This window comes from Mustela erminea, chromosome 2 (genome assembly GCF_009829155.1).
Source record: "Mustela erminea isolate mMusErm1 chromosome 2, mMusErm1.Pri, whole genome shotgun sequence".
In the NCBI taxonomy this organism is placed as follows: domain Eukaryota; kingdom Metazoa; phylum Chordata; class Mammalia; order Carnivora; family Mustelidae; genus Mustela; species Mustela erminea.
The window spans coordinates 154877872-154900658 of record NC_045615.1 but is presented as its reverse complement, the minus strand read 5'-3'; the positions used below and the strand labels follow the sequence as shown (position 1 = coordinate 154900658).

Here is a 22787-nt window from a genome sequence, read left to right as displayed (position 1 = left end):
ACTTGACATTTTCCCACAGTCATGCTGTAAAAGCGCAAGGAACCCATAAAACAATGTGAAATAAAATACTGTAGTTTCCTTTTTCCTAAGAAACTTAGGCATTAAATTCTTATTAGAGTCAAGAGCACAAATGAAGGAGAGAGAGCCGTGGGGGCTGAGGGTACTACACGGTCAGAAGAAACTTAGTAAGCAAAAATGAGAAACAGCATCATGGCCACACTGTGCTGACTATTCCAGGAGCGACAAGAAGGCATCACGTGCCCAGGACCCGGTGCTCAATCTGGTTGAAGAATCACTCCAGAACACAACTACCCACCTTCTTTCTTCCAACCCCTCCCCCACACTGGTCCAAATTTTCGGTAAACAGTTAAGCATTTTCCAAATGGCACCAATCAGATTAGAGTTTCCAAAACACATACGAATTGGATCTCGGGTGATTTTAAAGAAAAGAATGTAGAACACAGTTCACTTGCAAGTTTCACTTAACTTTATGAGTACTGTCGACGACTTTGATTATTTTTTTTAAATCTCATTGTAAATATTAATTACATCTTGTATGTCTGCGATGCCTTTAATTACTTTAATAAACATTAATTGAGCCCTGTCTTCTCACTATCAAATAAATAGTATTATGCACACATGACTGATAATTCAAGAGACAAGAAAAGAGGGGCACGCTGAAAAGCATAATAGCACCAACTAAAATTTAACTCTTATTTGGTTTTTCACAGGCACTGAGCAACATTAACAAAAGAGGTCCTGGAGGTTTTTTAAGTTAAAAAAAAAAATCTATCACTTCCTAATGGAAACTCATCCATGATCACCCCACTTTATAACCTCAGTTTATACCCATTTTTCCTGCAACAATGATATCATTCTCCTTCTGTAACATCTGTTTCTCTCCCCTGTAAGCTGTAAGAAAGAGTATTAGGAGATGCTGCCAAATACATTTATATAAATCCAGCAGCTTCTTTGAGTTAGTCATCACAAGGTGGTAACTAACTGGCAAAATATTTATTTTTGACAGAAAGGCACGACGAACACAGGCACCTGCTTCAAAAGTAAGATACCTCCCCCCCCCTTTTTTTAACCATGCAGGACCACACTGATTCAGATTCTGATGGTCCAATGAAGTTCTTAAAATTACTTTCTGTGTGGAAGCAAAATGTGCAGACTAATAAAACCCCATAGAAACGCTTGAGTTTTTAACTTCAAAAACATAAGCTCTACAAAATGCATGAGTGCTATTATGTACGAAGACACAGGTCTATGAACACACACTTCCCCAGACCCACCAAGCTCACCTTCTACTTCTTCTTCATCACACACATGCTTAAGGAAGGAAGCCCCTCTGTCCAGGACAGCTTCATCCTCCATCCTATAGTAATAAAAAAGAAAAAAAGAATGCTCAGACTTCTCCTGGAGCGAGCCACCTGAAGTAGCCCAGCTTCTGGGCAGGTTAACCTGCAGGCTGCTGTTCATGTTAACGGGGCAGAGGCTCTCTTCCTCCTGTGTCTGCTACTCCTTCACGCAGCTCCTCTCATCTGGTGCTTGAGAATACGCCGGTCCCACATAGCTTCAGTTCTAACCTTGAGAGGGCACCCACATGGACAGGTGAGAGAAAACCATCTCAATCCTATAGGCTGGATGTTGGGGATTCTCTCTTTGGGATTTGCAAAAAGGAAAAAAAAAAAAAAAAGATGAAAGCAAGGGGGAAAAAAAAATACCAAGAGAGGAAGTTTGGTTTGTCTGGAGTGCTCGTGACGATCGTTTGTGGAAAACCAGCTTCAGTGCTTAGCTCTTTAAACACCCACTGCATAAAAATGTATACCCTCACACACACACGCACACACATGCACACCCACCCACACACAGAAAACGACAGGGAGGTAGGCTAGTGCACAGTGGGAGCCTAGCTTCCAGCCAGCCTCTGAATACCAGCACAGCCCAGGATTCTCTGTTGAGTGGCAAGCTTTGAGTCACATGTTGGCCTTACGGAAATCTGACATCTGGGGATGATCCAGCAACCCGGCTTCAGCCACAGGCACATCTACACACGCCACCCATTCATTCATTTTCCTCGTTCTTATCACACGTCTCTATGTAGATCTGTCCTGTTAACTCTTCCCTGAAGGGCACAAAGTTCTTCAGTCTGTAGCCACATTACGCGGTCCTCCTGTCTCCTTACATAATAGGATCTGCTCTGCAATTTCATATGCTAAATAAGACCTCAGAATCCATCCAAGTAATGACAGCGTTTTTACGGCCTCCTGATGCCAAACATGTTTCTTTGCTTATAGGAGGAGTTAAGGTCTATTTCCATAGTCTGTGACTTCTTTTCATTGCATTAACTTTGACATGCAGAATTCCATGAACTCTATTTATAGTGAAAGCAGGGGAAAAAAAATCCCGAATTGCTCAAATGCTGCTTGTGTCGCACCGGTCTAGAAACAAAGAACTTTCTCTGGAGACAGCTGCTCTATGTCATACCGTACAGAAGCTCTGCCAGAGAACCAAATGTTCACGCTGTATCCGATTCGTCCAATTATATGCTCAGGCACTGAATGTTGGAAGTCTGTTTTCCATATTGTCCGTATAACTTATTCCTGGGCTTCGGATATCTGTTATAATCTATGTGGATATGCACTGAATTCACATTTTCCTCTCTTCTATTTTAGGAGCATATCCATCTTGCAAAGCAACCATCTGAGCGTAAAAAAAAGTTGGAAGCTGGGTGTCAGGTAGACCTCCTGGGTTTTAAAAATTGAGCACTGTCACTGAACATATGTATCACCTAGAGCGAAGTATTGAACTCTGGGAGCCTCGGTTTTTCCATCAATAAAATTGGGGAACAGTATCAACACTGCAGGACTGCTTTAAGATTCAAATTAGGTGACATACGAGAAAACACTCCGGTTTGTGCTTTGCACCTACTACCTGTTTAATAAAGGTAAGTTTCCTTCCTTGATTCTTTCCTTCTTTCTTTTTACCCTAACCTTTACTGGTGGACAATGCCATCGAGAAACCCATTACCTTTTCACATTTGCAAAAAATCTTCTTTCAGGGATATGGCTCTTATACGCAATTTCATCCTGATACATATCTTTTTCCTTCTCTATACTCACACTAAAAATATAAAACTAAATGCAAATAGGATATAGATCAGCTGTCAAGATTATAGTAGAAAAGAAAATGCTTTGAAGATTTGAGCAGTCAAGTCATTTACCAGCTTCTCTGAGCCTCAAGGTTCCCATGAAGATTAAATGATACAACACATTTACAAATTCAACAAATATTTAGCATCTCCTATGTTCCAAGCATCCCCAGAGGGAGGGGGAATATGTTCGTTAATAAGACACACAAAATTCCTAAGAAACTAATAATAAATAGATGAACAAGGCAGTCTTAGATAGCACTGAGTGTTCTGCACAAAATAAAATGAGGCAGGGGGTTTACTTGGCATGAGATGGATTAGAAGAGGCTTCTGGAGGAGGGGATATATGAGCAGAGACAAAAATGTTGGGGAGGAACTAGGCATTTGAAGATCTGAGGGCAGAGTGTTCCAAGCAAAGGGAACAGCAAATGCAAAGGCCCTACGGTGGGCACAAGCTTAGCATGTTCCAGGAGGGAAACGAGATCCGTGAGGCTGGGCAGAGAGAAGGTCACTGGTCATTGACAACGCTGGAGGAGACAGGCCCATGGAGGCCGTGGTAAGTAGTCAAAACTTTAGGTGTTATGGGAGCCACTGAAGGATTTTTTGTGTGTGTTTTGTTTTGTTTTATTGAGGTAAAACTGACATACAACATTGTATTAGTTTCAGATGTACATGATTCAGGTTTTGCGTATCTTGCTGAACAATCACCACAATAAGTTTAGTGAACATCTGTCCCCACACAGTTACAAGATTTTTTTCCTTAGGTTGAGAACTTCTAAGATCTACCCTCTTAGCAACTTTGAAATACACAACACAGTATTACTAACGCTTGTTAAGATTTTCAGGTGGAAACTGACCTGAGCTGTTTCACCTTCGTGAAGAACCACTCTGGCTGCTATGTGAAAAGTGGATAATCAGGAGATCGAAGAAATGAGGAAACTATCTTAGGAACCCAGGGAAGGCTGTGGGAGAAACAGGTTTGGGGGAAGGAACCAACAATTTTTTTCTGGCCACTTTATGGTAGAGATGCTTATTATATATGGAAAAAAAAAAAAAAAAAAACAGCTGTCAGGTGTGCAAGTAAAGGTCCAAGTCTGGAGCTTGGGAGCCCAGGGCTGGAGAATACACAAAGCTGGTGACCTGCGGCCATTCCTAGAGGAGTTCATTCGGGAAGAAAACGTAGAAATTAAGGGGTAGACCTAAGCCCCGGTGGTGGAGCATGTTGACATGTATAAGCAGAGCAGAGGAACAAAAGCGGAGGGAGGCAAAAGAAAAACCAGAGAAGAGTGATGTCAAGGAAGGACCGCTACGGAGAGGCTGGGAGAGATGGAGACAGAGAGGCAAAAATTCACCTTGGCAGTATGGAGGCCACAGGTGACAATGAGCGGAGGAACCTGCAACACGTCAATCACGGTGCTAGACACACAGAGGGCATTCATTCGATCCAGTCCCTTTCTCTTTCCTTCCCTCATCCCCTCATTCGCTCCATAAATATGGGCTGAGCCCCTACAAGGTGCCAGGCATACTGCGAGGCGCTGGAGACACAGTGATGAGCAGGACGGCCGGGGGCTCAGGTGCAATCACATCTGCCTTCTCGAAGACTACCCCTAGCAATCTGGGAGAGGAGGTCCAGACGGCAAAGAAGTCTTCAGCAATGCAGCGTTTGTAGACCTAAATAACGATGGCGGCTTAATGGGGAAATTTTTCTTGAAGACTTCAGAAGCACAACAAAATCCTGGAGGCCTGTACGACCACACGGACGTCAACAGTACCATCTCCTCTTTGGAAAGCAAACAGTAGGTTCGCCCACATTGCTCCTCAGCACGAACCCTGTCCTGTCTTACCAATCTACAGAATTCAACACGATTTCCTACAGAACATCATATCCGCACCCCACCACAGTCAAGCCGATCCTAAAGTCTTCTATGGACTTTTTTCTTTACACGTTTCCTAAATCAAGTGTTTATTCATTTGCCTTTGCACCTGAGCCCTTCCCAAAACTGCATACAACAAACACGCGGAAGTAAAGGAGGAAAATCGGTAGCAACGAAAGGAGACCAAGGAAATATTAAGGGCCAGAGCGCTCCTCCTAGGCTGAGAAACCCCCCGGCCAACTGAAGCCTGTCCTTTGCACCGTCCAAGTTAGCGAGAATAATGATGGGCGTACTCCGGGGCGCTTCGGTCCATACTTCACATTCCCTCCAAGACTATACGTAGCGAGCGATCAGAAACCTCGTTCTTTCTGCGGGTCACCGCAGAGCATCTGCAAGCAACCTCTTCCCGGTGGGAAGAGGAAAAAGAAAGAGTGCCACCCGCGGAAGGAACCAGACCTGCGTGACCACGGCGGCCTTCCCCACAGCGGCCCTCTCCTCCTCACGAGCAAGTGCATCTGGGCCTCTGCACCAAGAGCAGGCACTCTGCAACGTCTTTGTCCATCTTCATACTAACTAACGAACGTTGGCTATTTGGGTTTGTGTTCCCCTCCTAAAAGCCCCTCAGCAGTGGCTGGCTATTATGAGTCAGACAGAGAGATCTTTCGACATGACCGTCTGACCCAACCAGTCTTCCCTTCTGGCGGTAGGAAGAAATTCACTCATCTAATCCCTCCTCAGGCCCCCAAATCCATTGGTAAAGTGTCCCGCTCCCACGAGCCGCCTCTGCTGGGACAAAGAAGGGAAGGAGCGCGCTTCTAAGCAGCTCCCCGGGGCGCGCACGTCGCCAGCACGAGGCAACGTTCAGAATAGATTTGGAAGCTTCTCCCCGGCATCACGGGGATAAGGGTCACAGCAGTCAGTCTAAAAACCCCCACGGGGCCCAGGCTGCCTTCCTCCAGCAGGGCCTCTGACCGCCCCGGTCCGACCCCTTCCTCCCCAGTCCACACCCAGCGTGCGGATGCTCTCATTCCCCGTTATTCTGGGGACACGAAAATGATTTAACCGCAACACATGTCAAATCTGCTGCCAAATGACCGGTTTTCACCAGCCGGTCCTAATCACGGAGCAGGCTTGCAAGGGTGACTTAAGCCCGGCACGAGAAACATTTGTGCAAACCTGCCAGCCATGGGGCCTTGGGCGCCCATCGACATTCCACCCCTCCGAGTTCCCCGCCCCAGAGCCCTCGCCAACTGCCAACGTGCTCCCCAGCCAGTCCCCACGGCACAAGCAGCTGCCACTCAGCCAGTCAGCACGTGGCCGGCCGCCAGCGCACCGGTTTCGGATCGCAGGCCTGCCGGGCACCGCGCTGCTAAAGGTTGAAGGTCTCCTGGTGTGCGAGCCTCCGGAGTCGCCTCACTTGCCCTCCCCCCTCCCTCCTGCCAGGCCTCGCCCGCAGCGTTTCACTGTCTCTATAGTAACCAGCCTCTGGTTTCAGGGCTGCAACTTCATACAGAGCCCTTCTCCTCTTGACCGGAGGCTTCTGCCAAAGGATGCACTAGCAAAAAGGCCACTGCCTAAGGCGGGGCTACCTGTTTGTCGCCTGGTCATGTCGTAAGCGGCTGGGTCACTCAGACCCGGAGGACTGGAAAACAAATCCCCCAGCCTCGGCACACGGGCCGGTGCATCAGGGACCCGCTGCTCACTCTCCTCCACACACCCCAGTGGGGCCTTTCGGATGACTTTCAAAAAGACACCAGAGGTGCTATGAAGTGTGTAAACCTGGCGATTCAAGATCTGTACCCCTGGGGCTAATAATACATTATAAGTTAATAAAAATTTTAAAAAAAAAAAAAGAAGAAGAAGAAAAAGACACCAGGGGAGGGCATCCTGGGGAGCAGAACAGCTCCAGTGTCTACACGTCCACACCCGAGTCTGACAAGGCTGGTTCTTTCTGTTCGTAAGGCTTAACGTGCACTGGCCAACCTGCTATTTTAACACACCCCGCTTTATCCTCACTAGTTAGATCTGTTTACAACATCCAACGCACCCCCTAATCTCTCACTTTACGCGGCGTCCCTGTGCATAGCAAATGGTTAAACAGTTCTTTGTACCTATGCCCTCACACACACACCGAAGTGAGGCATCCGGGGAAGGAGACGACACCAAGAGGTAAAGAGTTTTATTATTTTTAGCCAGTGCTGCCGTGAGCAGCCCATCTGCGGCACACGTAAGGGTCCTTACTGACCAAGGGGCCTCGGTCTCAAGTCTCAGCTCAAAAGCAGGCTGTGTCCCTCCGACTTTGCCGGTCTTAGAACAGAGGGATGACAAAACTCAGCATTTTCACGGGTCTTTTTCAGGAGCCCCACAGAAAACAACCCTCAGTACTGACATCTAAAATTACACACTCATACACACATTTGTGAAATCTCTTTCCTGGTCAAGTCATTTATAAAGGGGGGGGGGCATGTTCATTACAAATCATTTATAAACATGACATTCTCTTTGGAATTTTTTAGACCACACAGCGTTTTATGGGCGCCTTCGTTGTCTGGGAAAATCCGCCCTCCACCCTTGCAACATACAATGAAAGCACAACATCAAGCCTCCAAACACAGGCCACAGGGCTGAGCCGTCTCCGCGGCGGCAAAGAGCACTGCCATCTTTTGGTAACGTGCGCTCACTACAGGGAAGCGGGAGGCAAGGGCAGAGGAGAGATGCCCCGGTCCTCGTCCCAGCTTCCCCAGGGAGGAAGAGACAAGCACGTGGCGCTTGGCTTCACAGCGGACCCAGCGGGAGCTCCGGACACTCACGCTGGGGGAAAGAGACCTCAGTGTGGCACACCTGACAGGCCCGTGAAGGCCAGAGGCGACTGCCGGGGATCTGCCAGCCACCAGGCAGAGCAAGTCCCCTCCACCGAGCTGGGGAGTGCCCTCATCAGTGTGGACATTTACACAGGCCCGGGGCCAGGGAGCAAGGGGTGGCGGCCCCACATGCAATCCGGACGGCGGACTGGATCAAAGGTGAACATCGAATCCAGAGCAGGATCGGGCCAAACAGAATTCTGGATTATGAACTGCATTAAAAGTTCATTTGTACTCTTCGGCACTTGTCCCAGAGAAATGAAAACTGATGTTCACCAAAAAAAAAAAAAAAAAAAAAAAAAATGTCCACTTAGGTTCCCAGCAGCTTCGTTGGTCAGAGCCGAAAGCTAGAATGAGCCCAGGTGGCTTCCGCAGGTGAACGAGTAAACAACGTACGCTCCGTCCGTGCCACGGGATAGCGCTCGGCAATAAAAGGGACAAACAAATCGATACACACAACAATTAAATGACTCTCCAAGGGAGCATGCTGAGGGGAAAAGCTAAACCCAAAAGGTTATATATTGTATGGTTCCGTTTATGTAACATTTTTTTATTTTTTTCTATGTTTCATTAGCCCATATATAGTACATCATTAGTGTTTGATGTAGTCTTTTTTGAAATGACAAAACTCTAGATATGAAGGACCGAGGAAGGTGGTCAGGGGTAGAAACTGGGGGGATGGGAGGGTGTTTGTGGTTATAAAAGGGCAACATGAGGGATCCTGTGGAACTCTTTTCATTAACTCACCTGCGGCGGTGGATACATGAATCTACCCCGTGATAAAATTATACAAAACTGAATACACCTGCACCAACACACAGAAAAATGAGGATAACCGGGACGCCTGGGTGCCTCTGGCGCTTGAGAGGCTGGCTCTTGATTTCGGCTCAGGTCATGATCTCAGGGTCCTAGGATCAAGCCCCCAGTCAGGCTCCCGGCTCAGTGGGCAGCCTGCTGGAGGATTTTCTCTCTCTCCCTCTGCCCCTCGTCCCCTTGGGCTCACTCTCACTCTCTCTCTCTCTTTCCCTCTAAAATAAATAAATAAATCTTTTTTTTTTTTTTAAATGAGGATAAGTGGGACACCTGGGTGGCTCAGTGGGTTAAGCCTCTGCCTTCGGCTCAGGTCATGATCCCAGGGTCCTGGGATCGAGCCCCACATCGGGCTCTCTGCTCAGCAGGGAGCCTGCTTCCTCCTCTCTCTCTCTCTGCCTGCCTCTCTGCTTACTTGTGATCTCTGTCTGTCAAATAAATAAATAAAATCTTAAAAAAAAAATGAGGATAAGTAAAGCTGCGGAAAACTGAGTAAGTTCAGTGGATTATATCAATGCCAATATCTTGATCAGTGATATTGTCACCAATATTGATAAAGTCTCATAAAATGTTAACAGCAGGAAAAACTGCCCAAGTGTACGAGCAATTTCTCTGCATTATTTCTCAAACATGCACGTGTATCTATAAATATCTCAATAACAATGTCAAAAAAAGCTCATTTACAAATATGCGTTTTAAAAATTTTCCCTTAGGAGCATCATTTTACATGACGGTCACACACTAAAACTGGCCCAGGCAAAATAGCACAAAGGCCACATGCGCTCTGCGGTAACAGTGTAACCTTGGTCAAGTCAGTTTCTGTCCCACTGCGGTGTCCTTTAAAATCAGCTTAAAAATTTAAAAAAATAAAATGAGCTTAAAAACACTTCATAAGACATTTAGGGTATTAAATAAGTTCCTGGAGTAAATGCACTCAATTAGTTTTAGTTGAATCTAAGTCTAAGGTCCCTCGGGCCCCGAGGGTATTAGAGAATTCACAGTCCTACAGACCAAAGGCCTTCACTGTGTCTCTAGGAGCAAATGCAGGGGCGTGTGAACAAGAGAGACCAGCGATAAACGGCCGCCCTCCACCCAAAGGCCCCAACTCCTCTCTCGCTCCTTCTCCATGCTGGGGCAAGGTCTGCTGTGCCCTCTGACCCCCGACGGCTGACTGAGCTCTGAGAGGCCGCGGCAGACCTAGCAACACCGGACAAGACGAGAGCTGGCGGCAGAGCGGACACAGGATGCACGGGGTGAGGAAAGGTACGGGGGGCTCGGGGCACGTGGCAGGCGCAGGGAGGTCTAAGTCAGGGCGTTCACTGAGAAAAAAGGGGACGACCTGCAGGACCCCGTCAGAACCGTCCCCTGATTTGGCCAACACCTCAGAGCCACGTCCTCTTTCCTCTCTCCCGGGGCTTCTCCACGAGCGTCCACGCCCGCGCGGGTCGCTTCTGACCAGTGTCGCGCTGGGACAGCGCTGCCCCGGCCCTCCGCATGCAGACGTTCGGCACGGCGCCCTCGCACAGTGTCCTCCGGGTCTTCACCGCTGGGGGCAGGGACAAACGACTCCCTTCTCGACTCTTCTCACTTTCAACCGCCCTTTTGCACGTGCTCCGGGGTGAACATCAGAAAGGTCCCGAGAGACGGTTCCGGCCAGATGAACGGATGCCCCGGGAGAGAAAGCAGAAGGGCAGCCCCGGGCAGCCTCTCGGCTCTCCCTCCTCCCCACTGCCCGTCTTCAGCCCAAAGCCAGAGCCCAGCGCGCTGCGGAAGAAAGACGCGGAGCCAAGACAAGGACGAATGTGAGGCTGGTCACGAGCTTTCCGCGCTTAGCTCCTGTCATCCCCACGGCACCCCATGCCCTGAAGAGGCCACCCAGCCACTGTGTACCCTGTCTCCTCTGTTCTCCACCCGCCCCCCGAAGGAGTCTGCTTCCCACACAGCACGTACGACACTGCACTGTCACGATCGCTTTAGCGCACGCGACGACACTTGGACGTGTCATCCCCACCACGACGAACTCTTCGGGCGCGGGTATCATCTCTCCCCGGTCGTCCTCACCCGCGTGAAGCACAGTTGCTGCGCGTCCTGAGTGCGCTTTAAACACGGACGAACCAGCCGGCGACGCGCGGGTGCACGGAGGAGGGATACAGCCTTGGGACGAAATGCGTCTCTAAGTTTAAATAAAGGTCGTGAACGTATTTTTCAAACAACATGCACAAGCAAACTTCCAATTTCGTGGTCTGGTATTCAACGAAAGAAAACAGTGATTTGTTCCAAAACTAGAAGGGGAAAATGACCGTGTTGTATTCCCTGAAAGATGTTATGTCTGTGGGTGAATTAAGGTATTTTTTAAGAATAATTTTATCTATCCGCTCTTCTCCTTATTGGCTAATTTGAGAACTTAACCTTCACATAGACAGTAACTGGACTGTGATAGGTCACAACAGAATGAAATTCGAATCAGAATTTCCCCGTCTGTTTAAACTAAAATGTGAAGAGTTATCTAGACCTGCCATATAGTAGATTCTAAGAAAGTATTTGTTCAATAAATATATGAATGAAGGAACTTAAAAATAAACTGCTGGGTAAACTGCTTTAAGACTCCAGAAGAAGCGTGAGAAGTTATGAGAAAATTCAATTTTGTTCCTGAGATCTGCAACTAGACAAATAAAACTCCAAAATGTGTTTGGGTAAACCAATAAAGGAGCTCATAGTAGCGACTTGAAGAGGAAATTGGGATTTGAAATGTCAATATAAACCTTGAGCTCTGGAAATTTTAGCCAAACTTGACATTTATACATAGTTAATGTTAATCATTTATGGTAAGTAGTACAGGAATGGTGCAGATAACTAATATTCACAGCTAAATCCTACATTGCATTTTTTTAATTTAAATTCAAATTCAAGTTAGTTAACATATAGTGTAGTATAGGTTTCAGGAACAGAACCTAGTGATTCCTCACTTACATAGCACACCCAGTGCTCATCCCAACAAGTGCCCTCCTTAGTGCCCATCCCCCACTGAGCCCATCCCCCACTGGCCTCCCCACCAGCAGCCCTCAGTTTGTTCTCTACGGTAAAAATGTCTTATGGTTTGTCTCCCTGTTTTTTATCTTATTTTATTTTTCTTCCCTTCCCCTATGTTCATATGTTTCGTTTCCTAAATTCACATATGAGTGAAATCATATGATATTTGTCTTTCTCTGATAAACTTAGTTCACTTAGCATGATACCCTCTAGCTCCATCCCTGCAGTTGCAAATGACAAGATTCCATTCTTTTGATGGCTGAGTAATACTCCATTGTGTATATATACTACATTTTCTTTACGCATTCGTCAGTTGATGGATATTGGCGCTCTTCCCAGAATTTGGTTATTGTTGATAATATTCACTAGGTCATAGGTTAGCTCTATTTTTAACATTTTGAGGAACCTCCACGCTGTTTTCCAGAGTGGCCGCACCAGCCTACATTCCTCCCAACAGCATAAGACGGTTCCTCTTTCTCTGCATCCTCACCAACATCTGTTGTTTCCTGACTTGTTCATTTTAATTAGATTTAGATTTCTGACAGGTGTGAGGTGGTACCTCATTGTGGTTTTGATCTGTCAGACACTTCATGTTAGCTGGTGATTTTGCATACATTTCTTGTGGATTTTACCAGGACCTTAAGTCAGATCCAGGTTGGCAGGTGGACGGGGACTCAAGAGCAGGAGTTTGTTCCAGGACACAGCACTGGGAGTCAGTGGATGGCACTGATTAGGTGCAGCCCCCAAAGAGACCCACCTCCAATATCCGGAGCTAACTCTGGAGAAAGGGGCCTACCTCTACCCAGTGTGGCAGCCATACTGTTCACATCTTCCATCCTGAACCAGCGCAGGAGATAAGGCTCTTGGCATTTGATTGAGCTTTTGCTAGCCGCCAAATACTGTGCGAAGTAAGCATCAGGCTAGCAAGATTTCTTTCTCAGTGCTGTCGAATTTTTTCTGACTGGTTCAGTAACAGGCCAGGGCTTAGACTCCAAGCCAAAGATTTCAACACCTATAACAATGTAGGAACTGAGATTAGGGACTCTCATCATCCCTTAATTTGGAAAAAAAAAAAAATAAAGACCCACTTTTAAACACTTACCACATGCCAGGTATTGTGCTAAGTACTTTACAATGATTTTTTTATTGAATCCTCACAACTCCATGAGGTAAGTACTTTCCCCAAACCCATTTTAGACCTGTAATTTGACACATAATTTACTGTAAATTACACAGTACACTGTGATGTGAGAAGACCAAGCAGGCCACGTAAAGCAGTCCACAATGGCGACCACTCTATTCATGCATAATTAAATAATCCATGTCTGTCACTCACTACCCTCAAGAATTTTGTTCATATTGCTTAACTGAAATGTACCTACAAATTACATCACTTACACGGACCTCTTTCCCTCTCTTGGCGTACCTACCAGCCAAAGGCTAAAGCATCCTCTAACAGGCCTCCCAAATAAATGTCTTTATTCTTATTTAACAAACACTTCGGATGAGCTTACTATGTGCCAGCCACTGCTATAACTGCTAGACAAGTGTGACTGACTCATTTAATCCTCACAACATCCAATGATGTGTGTACCATCTTTATCTTCATTATCTCTGAAGCACAGAGAGAGTCAGTAACTTGCCCAAAGTCACACAGCTAATAACCGCTGAAGTCAGGATTTGAACCCAGGCAGTCTAGCTCTACAATTCTGTGTTCTTAGCCGCGTATATCATGCTGCCTCTCCTTGGCTGTTTTGATTAACCTTGTCCCAACTCTTTAGGAGCCTGTGATCACAAATATGAAACAGATTTTGATGAAAGAGCAGACACTCAGGATACCTAGAGAGTATACAGACCCTGGACATTCATGAAACATCGCTTCTCCCAACCTTATTTTGCAAATACCCAAATTCACAAATATCCCGATAGCACAATTTCTGATATACCACGTCATCAAGCATAACTTTATGAGTTTCTAAATTCTCAAAGTAAAGCAAGCAAGCGGGAGGACCCGCGGCGGGGAGGCACACCATCCAGCAGGCTCAGTCTGGCCTCACCACCGGCACAGTTCACCACACGCACTGCTGTAAAGCAAAATGACTACAACATACAACCATGTGAGGCTGCCAGCAAAGAGCTGAAATCACAGTAGTTAGGTTCACACATGCTAAGGAGCTACTGTATCAAACGGGAGACGAGTATATCACTCACCAGATGTGCTCCACTGCTAAGCAGACCAACAACTTGTATCTCATCAACTTTATGAGCGCACTTCACTACTGCATGAATAATGAAGACGCTTCTCTACTCTTTGTTCCCTTACTAACGCGTCTGTCTCCACAAGGATGTTCAAGGTGTGTCCTTCCTTTTCCACAAGGAATCCTTCAATGCATACTTGCGATCAGATTTTCCAGGGTTTAACTCAACTCAATTGTTTAAACAATTTCTTGAGTGTCTACCATGACTAGGCATTATTCTAGGCACAAAGGATAAGTCCATGGTGAGAAAGAGAGTGTAAAAGTAGACTGTGTGATACAGAAGGGGACACTCCTATGGGAAAAGGTAAGCAAGAAAGAGATTTCAGGGGCGCTTGGGTGGCTCAAGTGGGTTAAGCCTCTTCTTCAGCTCAGGTCATGATCTCAGGGTCCTGGGATCGAGCCCCACATCAGGCTCTCTGCTCAACGGGAAGCTGCTTCCCCCTCTCTCTCTGCCTCTCTGCCTACTTGTGATCTCTGTCTGTCAAATAAATAAATAAATCTTTTTTAAAAAAAAGAAAGAAAGAGATTTCAGGAGTGCTGCTGAGACCAGGATGGGGGTTGGGGCAGGCCGTGGAGGGATGTGGAGGGGCAGGTTTAAACAGGAAGTCAGGGAAGACATCACTGAAGGGTGGCTGTGCAAAGACCTGAAGGCGGTGAGGAGGTGAGTGTGTGAGGGAACAGCACCTGGAAAGGCCCTGAGGCAAGAAACAGCCTGGCAGATCCCTGGAGTGCCAAGGAGACAAGAGGCCAAAGCAGAGGGAACCTGGGGGATAGGACAGAAGGTCAGAGATGGACAGGCAGGGAAAGGGCAGGCTGCACGGTCTGGGGCACCAATTCTAAAAGCCTGACATTGACTCTGAGCAACTAGAAACCACGGAACAGCTCTGAACACAAGTGATCATTTCCTCAAGCTTACAGTCTTAACTTTTTAAATCTTTGTCATTCTGTAAACACTTCCAGTAAGGCCCCTCCCAGAACGTCTTTCTCCTGGCGTCACACAGAAGTGACAGGCGGGGTCTGCTGGGCCAGTGCCCTCTGGCACCCATTGCCAGAACCCGACCCAGGCGTGTGTCTGCAGATCAGAGTGGACCATCATGCCCTCGAAGACTAACCCCGTGCCCAGCATCTGAGCACTGACGTCACCTTGGGAAGGTGCTGAGCCATGGCGTCCGTGCTCAGAACTCGGGCCACCCTGCATTCCATATTCATATAATCTTGATTAACTTCTGCCAACTAGCCTCGGAGTTCATGACTCAGGTAGTCGCCACCTGATTTCCTGCCTACCTGAATTCACCCCAGGGATGGGAACAACAGTGTTAGAAGATGCCAAAGCTGATAATTAATATGTACATATCGGGGGAATGGCATGAAACTGATTTATTGATGGCTATTTAACACCTGTGACTCAAATCTGTGCTTGAAACAGTAAAGGAATACATCTGAAGTTGTTTTTAACAATGACTTTTCTAGATTAATTTTATAAGAATGAGAAGGCCACATGGGGCTCCTGAGTGGCTCAGTCGGTTGAGTGTCTAACTGTTGCTCTCAGCTCAGGTCTTGATCTCAGGGTCATGAGTTCAAGCTCTGTGTTGGGCTCCACACCCTACTTTAAAATTTTTTTAAAAAAAGAAGGGGAAGGACACAGGAAGACTGCCAAATCCATAGTTAGGCTTATTGTATTCGGGGGGGGCGGGGAATGCCATTGGCTTGCCATCTCTTGCCTAGGGATGGAATTAATGCTTCTTTGGCTTCCTTTGTTCTTGGGGAGTAGACCGCTCTGCAGAAGTATGGTACTCCCCAACGTAAAAATAGCCACCTCGACCTGGTAGCAAGAGACCAGCAGGTATAATGATCAAATGTGGTATGTGTATTCAAACAAATCCACGGTTTTAAAAACGGTTCAAGACAATCAAGGAAATTTGTGTATTGAGTATTAGCTGAGACTAAGGGACTATACATTTTATCGGGTAGGATAATGACACCTTTTTTTTCATGTCTATATTTCTTAAACATAAACACTGAAGTATTAATTGGTGAAATGACACGATCTAGGATTTGCCTTAAAATATTCCTGCAAGAAAAGGCGTGGGGGGGAGGGAAGTGCAACAAGACTGTCAACGGGCTGATAATTGCTGAAGCTGGTAGTAAGCACAGAGGAGTTCACTGTACTTTTTTCTCCTCTTGTTCTGGTGCATGTTTGAAGTCTGCCAAAATAAAATGCTTTTTGAAAAAACTTTAAAATTATCCTATATAAACCTCCCTTCTTCTATGCCCAACGCATTCCAGAAAACAGGTATGCATACAAAAGTCATAACAAGTATATCTACATGTTATAAAGAAAGTTCTGTACCCAGAAAACAAGGCAACTCTAAAACCCACATTTATGTCCTTCCTTTTGGAGATAATAAAAACGTATTTTATGCCTTTCAACATGTTTTGTCTTTTCCTTCACACCTTATACACAACAGGCTCTAATCCAACGAGTACTTGATTGACTGGCACGGCTCACCCTGTCCGCCTTCGTCAAAACAACCAAAGCTTGTGAGACCTGTGTTTCTTAGTACTTGCAGCGGCATCTTTCATTCTTCCCCTCCTCTGTGCAAAACTGCACAGGAAAATGCAACGGTGCAAACGCTGACAGCAGCAAACACGGAGGTGCACGGGAGCCGGCGGCCGCCCGGGACACTGCGCCACGGGCTGTGTGCGACGCCACCTCGAACTCACTGCTCACGCCCCTCCACTCCTCAGCCGACATTCGGGAAAACACGAGCAGACGTGGGGATTCGTGTGTCTCCAAGCACGGTTTGTATGAAAGCTGAACCTACGAACGCCAGGGCCGCCGGTGTATACAAACAGGGGACGTCCGTGCCCGGGACCGCGAACTCTCTCTGGCATCCTGGAAGAACAAAATGTATCTAAAAACCACCACCGTCCTTCTGTCGCGAGTCCCTGGTGGGGGACACGGGAAAAGCACATGGAGGATGTTCTCGGTGACGCCACAGTCCCTTCCTGCCAAACACAGGACACCGATTTTTCCCTAAGAATCATGACGACATGTGTTGGTTAGGTTACAAAGCCAACTCACAAAAACCAGCTTACCGCAAATGTGGCCAAGTCACAGCAATAACAAATAAGCTTATACAACCAGTGCTTTGTTTGAGTTACTGAAGCCTCACTATCAGCCCCTAAAGTAAATACTATCAATATCCCCATTGTACAGCTGATAAAATAGAGATTTAAAGATGTAAGCGAGGTGACCAAAAAAAGAAAAAAAAAAGCCTCTACGTGACAGAACCATATACGTTATCAACTAACAGTATTAAAATTACTAATAACAGTACAAGGCCAAAAGGATCACTTTAGGTAAAACAGGTGAAACAGACTTGCTTGGACTCCAAGGAAACCTGAAGCATCGTTCTAATGTTGTTTCCTATGGAAAAATACAGTTTGAGTTCCAAATAACCATATATCATGATGGCACTCCAAAAATAAACTGACAGCAGAACGCATTTGGTTAGAAAGGTCATCAAACAAATAGTGGAAATTAGAGGATAAATACTACTGTTATCTCTACTAGATAATCACAATGAAATTAACTACAGTCAGTTGAGTGGAGACAAACCTTCTCCAAGAAGAAATTACGTACACATATATTCTAAGGCAACTTTTTATGTTTGTTTTTCTCCTTATTTCAAAAATCAATCTTCTGGATAAACACAGGACATACAAAGACCAAAGTAAAACATCTATTTACTCTTGAAGATCTGCTCAGCGCCATAACATTCCCTCTCTGAATATTTGGGACCTGCTTGCAAACTATTAGCAAGGTGAATCAATTTTTCAAACCACTAGTTCACAAGGAAGAATTATTTCTTTATTTGAATATCAGGAAGAAATTCCCCCTGCCAAGAAGAGTCTTAGAAGAAGTTAAGATTATTCTCTCCAATCTCCCTTTGTTTTAATTTTATAGTCCTACCAGCTTACCAGGCGCAGCCAAGCTGAAAGGGAAGAGCCAAAAACAGTGCAAGGCAGACTGTCACCACCACATTCCAGCCTTGACAGAGACCTCGGGTCTGTTCTGTTAGTCTTCCTGCCTGTGCTTACCATGCTGGAAAACCAGCCGTCAACACCAGGGAAGACCAGCTAAGTACAAATGACAGCACTCTTCTACAAATGGAAGCCACAGCCGGCTGTGTTGCCCATCTCTGTTCTAGTCACGGACTCGTATTTGTTTACGATGGCTTGGAAAGGCTAGCACCTAGTAAGCTCCAACAGATAGAAACTACTCACTAACCTCTATAAATGCCACTCTGTTAGTCGGCAAATCACTCATTGCTTCATTAACTACTGACTCGCACTGCTTGGCCTGAGTACTGACCACCCATTCGTTAGTAGAAACTCTTCAATCTCAGCAAGGAGTCTTTTACACTCTAAATTTTGGTGTCTGGGCAAATCTAAAATTTCTCGTTTAATTCTGATTCTCCCAACCTTGTCCCACTTATAAAACTTTAAAAAAAAAGAATCAATAAAGAATTTTTATCAAATGAATGTAATTCAGGTCACAATTTCCTCATCTGATAAATGGGCTTAGTAATGCCTTTATTGTTTAATTGTGGGGAAGCTATGAGGTAAGATGAACAAAAGTGTTCTGTGTGCTCAGTGCTTGGCACAGAGCTGCGGTCAACACACACAGCAGGTGTTATTATACATCAGGGTCCTTAACTTTTCCCAGACGGGCACAGTCTAGGACGGTCACACTGCTAGTGGCAGAGACGGAATTCAAACCCAGGCTGCCGGAGGCCAGCACTCTCGTGCCATGCTCCTTCTCTGTATGAAATAGAAGAAACAACCAGGTCGTTCTGCTGAAGTCTTCTCTACACTTACGAGGCCAGGAGCCAGGAACAGAGGATGAGAGAAGCTTCCCTCTTCGAAACTTTATGGAAAGTACAGGGGCATCCAGGAAAGAGCTCATCAAGCTTGTACCTCTTGAAATACCAGAGGTCAAATTTCTCAACTTGTTGATAATACTCCTAGGACTAACTGGGAACGTGGCTGAGGACTGGAAACAAGCCAGTGGAGTATTTTTGAAAGGTGGTCACCCCGTGAAACACAGACCTGCTCGTAGACCAAGAAAAACCTTCAAAGTGACCCCAAATGCTAATGTTTTCAGTCAGAATAGAAGAATATTTAAAAATGGAAGTGACTGAGGAGTAAAGGCAAGAAAATATAGGGGGGGGAAATGTATCTTAGGGTCTTTACTAACATATCTTTGATAAGAACTAATCTTCTGAAATCAATGATTTCCTAAAATAGAAATAACAAACTCGGCAGTTTATAGGAAAACTACTGACTCTGTAGGACACTAAAAATTATCTATAATGATAATCACAGACAGACTCTGTTGTGAACCTACGATTTGCTGGTCCTTTAGATGGTTCATTTGTGATCCTCACAACGACACCCAAGCCCTACAGTCACTACTAGCTACTTCCCACACAGGATGAAACCCAGTCTCGGAGCTATAAAGAGAATGTGTTAGGGTGCTGGCCGCACAAAGGGAAAAATGGAAATTCACAGTCAGATCTGTCTGACTCGAACACCCCTTCTATCCCTTACTGGCTGCAAATGTGCCCAGCACAGGGTTCATTCAACGTGTCCTCCCTCCTCAGTAACCTAGGAAAGGTACAAGTTGGACAGAGGTTCTAGGAGGACCAGACCCAGAGTAATGGAAGAGCATCACCTTCTCAAGGACCACATCGATGCTGCTGAAAATGGTGAAACCAAGAACAGCGTATTGACTATTTTCAACGGGTGCTATTGTGACGATACGGTGTTTTGAAAGCATGACCATCTGCACCTTGGACAGGACCAGAATACAAAGTTCTTAATAAACCAAAAAAAGCAGTTGAAAGCAAATTAATGAATTCCCAAAAAAGCCCAAGCCCATCTGTGGTGTTTTCATCTATTCTGTACAATCAACAAGATTGAGTACAGGACAGGAGGCTAGAGCAATTACTTCTAAAATTTGGTAATACCACCGCACCATACAGGGTATGATGTACTTTCAAGGGGCTCGAAGAGTTCACATGAATTATTTTTTTCAGCACATCTGGTAGCTCATAAGAAGACAGGTATCATAATGAGTCTAGGTTAGAGATAAGACGATTCATACCAAGGGAGGGTCTAAGAACATAAGGAAATCACGGTAGAAGCAAAGTCATCTCCCAAGCTCCTAGCATACAATTTATTTCACTGGGTAAGGCTGCTACGGTGTCAGCTGTGAATCCTTGATTTCCAGCCAGTGTGCCGAGGGTAAGTCATGGCTGGACCGAGATGTCCATCCCCCACTCCTGGGGGCTACTAGGCGGGGTCAGGCACAGCCAGAGTCCCAGGCCAGTGACCTCCAGCCGCAAGATGTCTGGACTCTTTCCTCAGAGTGCTGTACAAATATTATGACTTACTAAGCATTCTGTGACGTGAAAAAGATTCAGAAGCATTAGTAAAAGTACCCATCATTTCTCCGACTTCTTGATCAAGAAACGCTAACCACCTAGAAGATCCACACTGTAAACTGGAGCAGCACGGATAGCCGTTCCTCCTCAAACCTCTTCCCTCCCCAGAGGGGCCGTTATTCCTCTGGCAGCCGTTGGCCAGCGTCATCCCAGGCGGAGGATGACACACTTTCTCAAGTCGTGTATACAGCGCTGTATAAACCAAGTTAGGAGGCCACGGACACCATCAGGACGGCCGCACACACGATGTATGGGGAACATCTGGATGCTGGCGGGGGGGCACATCAGAAAAAAAAAGAAAAAAGGAAAAAGAACTGAGGCCTGACTGCCAACCGAGCAGTCACAAAGACACGACAAGGGAGCAGCCTGAGTGGGGAGCGGAGAAGAAGGATGCTTCCCTCTTTTCTTTACATTTTCCCCTGTGGCTGCGGATACCCAGTCACGTGCACAAGCACAAGGCCAGCCCCAGAAACGGCGTGCAGGAAGAGCGGCCGGTGTGCAGTGAAAACCCAGTAATGCCCAGCAGGATGGGTCTGGGTGGGGGCACAGGAAGTTCCTGCCCTCGGACTCACCGGCCTCAGCGGGGTCCCTTGCGCCTGCAATCCCAAACACAGGGACAGAGACGCCCCTGCTTCTGCTTTGCCAGAGGCTTGCGACATGTCAGGAGCTGCAGTCCCGGGCCAGTCTTTCACGAGGTGGAATTCCGGCTGCTACCAGTCACGAGACGAAGAGCAGGTGCAAATGACCCGCAGGCCAATGACGAGCGCGTGTCTGGTGACAGAGAGCTCGGAGGTGTCACCGGGCCTTCCACTCAGTTCTCATTTGTGCAAAACATCCCCCAACCCTGGAGGAGCTTTGGCTTCAGGGCAATCACTCTGTTGAGCTCTTTTCTACGGCACCTGGCTGCCCAAACTTCACCTATGACCTTACTCATACATACATGAATGCGTGTGCGCGCGCGCGCACACACACACACACACACACACACAGTCTGTTTTGGTTTTAGATATTTTTTTTTTAATTTATTTGACAGAGATTGAGACCACAAGTAGGCAGAGAGACAGGCAGAGAGAGAAGAGGAAGCAGGCTCCCCGCTGAGCAAAGAGCCCGATGCAAGGCTCGATCCCAGGACCCTGAGATCATGACCTGAGCCGAAGGCAGAGGCTTAATCCACTGAGCCACCCAGGCGCCCCCACACACAGTCTGTTTTAAAATACAGGCCACCACCCCCTCATTCATCTAGTCCCAACCTCTGCCTCCCATTTTCACATTCCATAATTCCCCAACCTCAATGTAGCTCTGCCCCATGGAACCCGATTCTGGTCTCTGGGACCTCCCAGCTCTTCTCTCACTACTGGTGAGCCCCTCTGACCAGCGCGTGTCCGCACTGGTGTCCTCCCTCGGCTCCAAGCAAGGGTAGCCCCCACCTCTGCTCAGCCCCAGGCGATGGGGCCTCTTCTTGCTGCTTCCCCCCAGCCAGCCAGAATTTTGCTTCGATCTCTTCCTAATCCTGAGGATTAAACACAGAAGGGTGACTGTATTAAAACTAACCCTGATCTAACCAAGTGAGAAACCAAAGGTCAGTCTGCAGGGTATAAAGCAAAAAGCCAAAGGATTCCAAACTAACGAACAACAGTAACAGAGGTATGCACCTCAAAATTTGAGGGACGAATTAGATGCTTTTGGAGTGAGACCTGAACTTACTATGTCAGATGGAAGACAAACCCATGGAGAGCAGACACACTTACACAAGCGAAGGTTGGAAGGTTGGAGGTTCTTAGATGGCACCTAAGTTATCTCTTGAAACGGCCGATGAGATAGCCTGACAGACTTCCTCGGTGGTGTGGCACTGCAGTCTTCACACCCATGAAGCTGGTAGTCAATCCCACCACCCCTGACTTAGGTGACTCCAAACACATCTCTGCTTTCTTGGGTCTGTTTCCTCGATTACAAGACACAAAGCTCACTTCTGCACAACCTCAGACCTGAGAATATTATGCGGTTCTAATCTGATCCATGAAGCATTCTGAGGTCTACACACACACACACACACACACAGACCCATCAGATAAATTTGAGAGATACTGTTACTAAATGTGGGCTTACTCTCAAATTACGGAGGACATGACTTTAAATCGCCACCTTCTAACCAACAGATTTATAAAAGTCTGTCTACCTGACTAAGCAGGGTTCCATCTCTTCAGGTTCAAGTTCACACTTATCAGGAAGCTCTGCTAAAAATACCCATGTGTTTTTAGAAGTTCAGAATGCAGTAACATTAAGGTCCC

General features: G+C 46.5%; 1 protein-coding gene across 4 annotated transcripts in view; it reads right to left on the bottom strand.

Moving 5' to 3' along the window:
- The window catches only part of SLC4A4 (solute carrier family 4 member 4), a 345711-nt gene that overhangs the window by 296867 nt on the left and 26057 nt on the right, over window positions 1-22787 (bottom strand). The window contains exons 1-2 of one of the 4 annotated variants that reach the window (XM_032334539.1): window positions 1866-1939; window positions 1305-1378 (exon numbers count right to left, since the gene is read on the bottom strand). In XM_032334539.1, the coding sequence (XP_032190430.1) occupies window positions 1305-1377 (73 nt within the window). In that variant the 5' untranslated portion in view covers window position 1378; window positions 1866-1939. Of the gene's footprint in view, window positions 1-1304; window positions 1379-1727; window positions 1835-1865; window positions 1940-22787 lie in introns of those variants that run through there. The other 3 variants (XM_032334536.1, XM_032334537.1, XM_032334538.1) reach the window with 3 other exon arrangements.